At 38.3% G+C, this 7,605-nt stretch overlaps 1 protein-coding gene across 1 annotated transcript; it reads left to right on the top strand.

The window, feature by feature from the left end:
* Positions 1 to 467: 467 nt before the first annotated feature.
* ctsl.1 (cathepsin L.1) lies at positions 468 to 7,076 on the top strand. The gene is made up of 9 exons (XM_084392550.1): positions 468 to 609; positions 785 to 885; positions 1,495 to 1,637; positions 1,746 to 1,943; positions 5,828 to 6,019; positions 6,118 to 6,283; positions 6,413 to 6,518; positions 6,632 to 6,734; positions 6,880 to 7,076. The coding sequence occupies exons 2-8, from the start codon at positions 786 to 788 to the stop codon at positions 6,729 to 6,731; spliced, it is 1,005 nt and encodes a 334-aa protein (XP_084248676.1). The 5' UTR covers positions 468 to 609; position 785; the 3' UTR covers positions 6,732 to 6,734; positions 6,880 to 7,076.
* The last annotated feature ends 529 nt before the right edge of the window (positions 7,077 to 7,605 follow it).

Consider the following 7,605-nt stretch of genomic DNA (forward strand, 5'->3'; position numbering starts at 1 on the left):
CACAAAATTATTATTTTATTTATATATATGTTGTTTTTAACAAATGAGGATGTTTCACTGTGTTTTCAGATTAAGCCTGCATGTTTTCTGTAGGAACTATCTATAGCATACACACACACACACACACACGCTGAAAGAATGTCACATGCTGTTTGTTACTGGAAGTGTAGTCAAATTTGCAACTTCAACAAAAAAAATTATGATTTATCTAGGGTGTTGTCACTGTCATGAAAGCTGACAGTTTTTTTTTTATATGCAGGAAACAATTTAACTCTTAAACCGCTGCACTGAAAAAGAAAAAAACGAATGTAAAAAACAAAACAAACAAAAAACAAACTGTAAAAAATAAAAGAAAGAATAAAAGATTCACCGATCGGCGATGACAGGAAACTTCCCTCTACGCAGCATTTTCCCCAGCATTACACCAATTGTTGTTACGTAATTTCCCCTCTATTTTTCTCCACACTCAGCATCACTGTTTTTTTATGGGTTTATGAGAGGCACCTGATCAAAAACACTAAAGACTCCTATAAAAACTCAGATCTTCATTCTCACAAACACTGACACGAAGGTGCCTGACATCAAGGAAATCTATACATTCCAACACAAGTAAGTACTCAGGTTTAACCACATTTCAGTCCTATGGAACTATACTGAAACTGTACAGAAAAATGTGTGGGAGTGTTATAGAAGAAAGGAAACAGTGACATGAGCCACTCATTTCTGTTTTAACTTGTGCACCTCAATCCAACCTTACACTTGTCACATCTCTTTCTTTGTGCAGGATGAGGCTTTTGGTCGTTGCTGCTGCTTTTCTGGCTGTTGCCAGTGCTGCCAGTCTTTCTCTGGAGGACATGGAGTTCTATGCCTGGAAAATGAAATTTGGTAAGAGAGTGTCCTTCTTTAGTTTTATTAAATTGGGAAAGAGATTCATAAGGTTCTCCTCGTTGACTGAATGAACAAACTAGACAAAACAGACAAACACTGAAGCCATTCAGACTCAGACAGTGAGCAAAGACAGAGTAATTTTTGTAACTCAGGATTATGGTTATATCAGTAGTAGCAACGGGTTGCTTATGGGACACTGTGACAAAAGTCAGGAGATGCTTGTAAATGTAACATTGATGTAAAAAAAAAAAGAAAAGAAAATGGTTTGTTAAATGGTTTTTCCACAAATGAAATTTCATAATAAAAAGCTATATTATATAAATTATATTTTTTAATATAAAAGATGACTACAATCAAACTAAATTCTTTTAAATCAAAACTAAATTTTCTGTCAAAAAACTTGCCTTTTTGCGAAATGTTTGATTTACTTTATTTCTAAATTATTAACATTTTTTACTAACAAATTTTTTTTTTTTTTTTTCTAAACGAATTCCTTTTTACTAACAAAATGTCTATTTAAACATTAAAACTAGCAAAACCTTTGCAGAAACTACAAGTTAACGCTGTTTGAAACAATGCCTCGTCAACTTTTCTCATGTGCCTCAGGTAAGAGCTACCGTTCAACTGAGGAAGAATCTCACCGTAGGATGACCTGGTTGTCCAATCGCAAACTGGTTTTGGTCCACAACATGATGGCAGATCAGGGCATCAAATCCTACAGGCTTGGCATGACATACTTTGCTGACATGGTAAGAAATTAAAATATATTCAAATATATATATTCAATATTTAAAAGTTTTTCTGTTTTACTCAAAAGTTCAGAATTCATCATATTTCTTCCATCTATCCTCTCTCAGACCAATGAGGAATACAGACAGGTGGTGTTCCATGGATGCCTGGGCTCCATGAATCACACTAAGGCCCGTGGTGGCTCTACATTCTTCCGGCTGAGAGATGGCGCTGTGCTGCCTGATAGCGTTGACTGGAGGGATAAGGGCTATGTCACCGATGTTAAAGACCAGAAGCAGTGCGGATCATGCTGGGCCTTCAGTGCAGTAAGACCCACATTTTTGCCATTACAAACATATCTTATATGGCAAAAGCTTAAACAGTCCATAGTCCAGTTTAGTGGCAAGCCGTTTTAGCTTAAAATGTTCTCAGTGTTATGCATTTTTACTAGTAACAATTATGATTAGAGAGCTCTCTAATTCAATTATTCCTAACAATTACAATTACTGAGCTCTCTAATTCAATTATTACTAGTAACATTTCAAATTAGAGGGCTCTACTTTTTACTATAAGAATTCCAGATAGAGAGCTTAATTAAATTTTTACTAGTACGAATTTCAATTACAGAGCTCTCTAATTCAATACTTACTAGCAAAATGCAATTACAGAGCTATCGAATTAAAATTTTACTATTAAAGGGTCATGACACCCCCCTCTTTCAGCTCAAGTCTAGCTCACAATCTTTTTGAAAAATGCAATTTAATTGGGCGTGGAGGCTGTGAGAAGAAGGGAGGGGAGTGGGTGTGGTATGGCACGGCAGGGGAGAGGAGAGGGGAGAGGGGAGAGGGGAGGGGAAACTGTCATCGCCAGTGGCCCATGCATGCATATCGACTGTCACTAAAAATCAGTGGTAAAATGCTAGATTTTTTTATAGCTGGCAAAGTTATAGTCTAATGAAATACACTGACACCTTATAATTGTATTTAAAACATATAAATGCACATGTATATGTATAATTATGTCATTATAAAATATATATTTGTTTATTTACACACTATAAATGCATATATTTGAAAATATAAAAAAAATCGCTTAAAAAGAAAACGTTCCGTACATAGCCTAGATCTACGCGCCCCCTAAACCCACATAATAAAGATGGACAGTGACATAGAAATTTGCACAAATTAAGCATACGTTCCATGCAATTGAGGTAGGCTATTATCGAAATATCTAAATTTTAATAACGAGTGATTATTTAACAAAAGGCAAGTAAAACGGTCAGGGTTACATTTTAGACACACACACACACACACACACACCTCTGAAGCGATAAAAAAAAGTCCTCGGGACCGCATCACTCGCAAGACGAAACCTGCATTGGTGTACAAGGCCGAAGTCCACCATTCTCCAGTTGTACGGTTGCTACACACACATAGTTTAGATGTGTCTGTGGTTGATGGCCGGAGTCTAGTCCTGGCAGCATCGCGAGTAAAGATGCACTGGAACTTTTGCACCACGAAAACAAACACGCGTCCCATCATTACCTCTCTCATCTACTACGCGATATCATAAGGCTTGTTTGAGATGCGCCTTGCCTCGCCTGAAATGTATGCGAGTAGGCGGCTGCAGTGAGAGGAGGAGTGAAAAAAGCGCAGGCAAGCCGGACAGTTCTCTCTTCTCATAGTGGATCTGACAGACTGACACCTGTGAGATCAAAGATGGATATCGCGGGATTCACGCTCGTGCACAGTGTTGCTAATAAACTAGATGTAATTCAAGTTCTGTAGCTTTTATATGAAAATAAATAAAATGAACAAGACACCCAAAGTAGGCCTAGGCTACTTGTTATTTAATTCCATTCCAAATACATGTTTATCAATAATTTTTTCTTTAATACAGACATAGGCCTATGTGTTTTTATTTATTTTATCTTTTATAAAAATTAAATTGCATAACCCAAAGAGATCGCATTGTCAGATAGTTTGGGAATATTCACACATAACATATAGGCCTACACATAAAACATGATATTATAGTTTTAAAATCAAACATTTTAAAAGAGAACAATACATCACAGTTGTTTAAACCAATGAGCATTAAGCTGTGTCGTCAGCAAGCATTTTTGACATACGTCAGCATGACATCAGAGCAAGGCGGACCGCACTCCGGTGATCGGTTCTGTGCAGATTTTGCTCATCTCAAACAAGCCTATAAGGCTTGTTCGACTTCATGCAGCTCTGCGCAGACCGATCGGCGGCTGACTTGAAGCAGTGCATGCCGGTTAGAAATTTTGTCCGACTTGATACAGCGCCGACGCCACGTGACTGTGACGTATGCCATCAAAGTACCGCGAGAGCAATTCGAGAGTAGCCGGAGAACTCAGCCAGCGCAGCTTCTCAAGAGCGGCTGCACTGGGCTGCACGAGGGCTGATGACGACACAGCTGTTCCACGATTGGCCGGATTCACCGCATGACAACGATCACGTGTGTTTCGTGTTTATTCGAACACCTTTTGTTCCTCTAAAGCTCTCAAATCAGTTTATTATAACAGTAAACACTCTTTTCATGTCGTTGTCATGTTATATTGTGTCATGTTTATCAAATTAAAACTGATTAAAAAACGTAGACTCCACTTCATTGATAGTAGCCTACCTGTTGAACTTTATTCTTGTTCAAACAGACGCTGTATGAACCAGCTACATAAAATATTGAATGTGTCTGAAACATCTGCGTATTATTTGGCAAAAATTGCATTTATTTCACTTCAGCTGTGGTAAAGTATGCAAACACCACGTGAGCGGCCACTACGGGAACCAGAAAGTGTCCGACTTCACGTCTTCGTTTGCAGCTCCTCCCCGCCTGCACGCGGCTACTCTCGCCGATCGGGTGCATCCAGCCGCAGCCGATGTCGAACACACCTATTGTTTGACATGTTTGTCATTGGAAAGATCCACGTGGTGTCATGAATAATTAATAGAAAGTGTCTTCTCATTGGATAAAAAACTCAGTCTCATTAATAATTATGAGACACCGATGAGTCATCAAAGTACTATCGTGCTCTGCCACGATGAAGATTTTAAACCCGGAAGACGAAAATAGCGTATAAAAACTCAAATTTAACCATTTTCCCCCTACTATTAAAGGCAGGGTAGGTAGAAATGGTCTAAAAATTTTATTTTTCAAATTTGTTTAAACTTTATGTACATATCAATACATAATTAAAATGTAAGTACTCTGAAAAAGAAAGTATCAAAATCGAGTGTCTGTAGACCTCTCACGACTGTCTTAAAGACATCTCATTATTTCCATTCACTCCACCCCCTCATTTCTGTGCTTCTTCCAAAGCCACGCCCCCAAAACACATGAACGCGCGACTCCGACCGCTGAGCTAGAGGACGCATTATTTACCTGAGACAAGCGGAGGGGAAGGGGCATTTTTTTGCCTGGTTTGCCTTCACTAACTGCATATGCCGGTACTGTAAATTTAGATTGCTCTTTCTCTGCCATTGTTTTGGTATTCCTAGGTTCAGTGCCTTCTTCTTCTTCTTCGATAGATTTTATTGGCAGCTTGCAAACATAGTACATTACCGCCATCTACTGGACGGAGGTGTGATCAGGTTCCGTGCCTCTCGCACTCCTCAAATCAAACGGTCGCGCGCAAGTGGGCAGGTGCTGTGTGGCAAAAGGGTGGTTGCCATGGTTGCGAGAGAGTGACAGTCGCCTAAGCCAATCCTTTGATTCGTCCCGAATCGAAATAATGAGCTGTGTTTAATACAGATTAAACGGTCTAGAGTCACTTGATTTTTATACTCTTTTTTTCAGAGTTCTTACATTTTAATTATGTATTGATATATATAGAAAGTTTTAACAAATTTGGATCTTTAATTTTTAATAAATCCTACCTACCCTGCCTTTAAATCTAACAGATGCTAACATTGTCTTCAATGGTGTTCAACACACCTATGTTAAAATCTCAGAAATTTTGGTTTAGGGTGTCATGACCCTTTAAAAAAACACATTAAAGATGTTTAATTGCAGAGCTCTGTAAATGAATTAGAGATTATTATGAATTAGCTCTCAAACTTAATTCTTAAAATGCTATTACGACAAGTAATGCTGGGAACATTTGAAGCTAAAACGGCTTGCCATACCAGTTCAGCATTCTTATTTTTCTGCCTCTGCTGCTATTCATCCCTCTTTTGTCTCTCAGACTGGTTCCCTGGAGGGTCAGACATTCAAGAAGACAGGAAAACTGGTGTCCTTGAGTGAGCAGCAGCTGGTGGACTGTTCTGGTGCTTATGGGAACATGGGCTGTGATGGGGGACTAATGGACCAGGCCTTCCAGTACATCGAAGCCAATAAAGGTCTGGATACAGAGGAGTCCTACCCGTATGAGGCTGAGGTGAGTCCTAAAGATGTTAGTGAGAAAAAATCTCAACCGTAAAGCTTCAGCTGAGGGTTTTTTTTAATCATTTTTGCTCATCAATATTCTCCACACAGGATGGTCAGTGCCGTTTTAAGCCGAGCACTGTCGGTGCCACTTGCACAGGATACGTCGATGTTGCCAGTGGGGATGAAAGTGCACTACAGGAGGCTGTTGCTACAATCGGCCCTGTATCTGTTGCCATCGATGCTGGACACAGCAGCTTTCAGCTCTATGCATCTGGTAACTGTCATCACCTATTTTTTAGGTGTTAGGTTTTAAATGTATTTTTTGACACTATTTATTCATCTTTTGATTCTAAATTGGCTGGCGAATTAATTGACAAGCTAATTTACTGGATATTGTTTCTAGGTGTCTACGACGAGCCCGATTGCAGCAGCTCTGAATTAGATCATGGCGTTCTGGCTGTTGGTTATGGAACTGAGACTGGAGCGGACTATTGGCTTGTTAAGAACAGGTTAAGAAAAAAAAGCACAAGACAATGAAACAAGAATGAATGAACAAAATTATAGTACGCGACTGAACAGAGAAATAACTACTAAACACTCAAACACACTGCTGTGATTTTAGCTGGGGGCTGGAATGGGGTGTCAACGGCTACATCATGATGACCAGGAACAAGAACAACCAATGCGGCATTGCTACTGCAGCCAGTTATCCTCTGGTCTAATGGGTGAGGTTTTATGCTATATGCTTTTATGGCTTTAGTCAGTTCACAGAACTGGGGCAAGTTTTATATAAAATTTAAGACATAGGTTTACTTTTTTAGAAAAATTCCATAGTTTACATGAATAAAACAATTTTCTTATGTTCTGCAGGAAAGGGGACCTGGAGCAGATGGGAGAAAATGAAATGTGAACCGATTCTACAATGATACCTCATAATTGTACTTTTATTTGAATGAAAATACATTCATAAAAAAAAATGATTTTAGTTATGGTTTTATTTTCAAACCCTCTGACTATTGGGAAACACTATGTTAACACAAAATAGAAAATAAAAAAACATTAACACATCTGTGTGGGGTATATTTTATTATCAAGTATAAAAACTCTCATCCTTGTGGTTTAGTTTCCTTTATTTCCTCTTCATAATTCACAATCAAGCACAATGTACACTCAGTACAGTATCTTTTAAAAAGCACTACATGCCAGTGTTTGGCTTGTTTTTATTTAAACAGTTCTTTAAAACAGTCAGGAATAAGCCTTTTTTTCCCTCCATAAAAATCATAAAAGTTATGACTCTGAATCTGCTGGAAGCTTCTACTTAAAGCTTGAAATAATTGGGACACATATACACTTTTACTTTCAAGAGTGAGAATGTCACATCTGTTCTTTCCCATCTGTCAGTGACTGAAAGAATTCATGAAAATAACTAAAAGTTAAACATTACTACAGTTTAGAAGAGCTTAAGGTCCCGAGGGGGTGTTTCAGTAAAGTTTCTTTCACAAGAAAGTCTCTCCAGCCTGGTTTGTTTGGAGGGAACAGATGCAGTTTTTTATTTTTTTATTGAAATGAACAGTTTTAAAATAGACCCTGTGAAGT

The sequence above is a fragment of the Rutilus rutilus genome (genome assembly GCF_951802725.1).
Source record: "Rutilus rutilus genome assembly, chromosome: 21".
Lineage (NCBI taxonomy): Eukaryota > Metazoa > Chordata > Actinopteri > Cypriniformes > Leuciscidae > Rutilus > Rutilus rutilus.

Excerpts from the sequence above, each read along its gene's own strand:
- ctsl.1 (XM_084392550.1), top strand. The coding sequence starts at position 786 with ATGAGGCTTTTGGTCGTTGCTGCTGCTTTTCTGGCTGTTGCCAGTGCT. Across the intron at positions 886-1,494 it reads TGCCTGGAAAATGAAATTTG|GTAAGAGCTACCGTTCAACT; the intron begins GTAAGAGAGTGT and ends CATGTGCCTCAG. Across the intron at positions 6,519-6,631 it reads TATTGGCTTGTTAAGAACAG|CTGGGGGCTGGAATGGGGTG; the intron begins GTTAAGAAAAAA and ends CTGTGATTTTAG.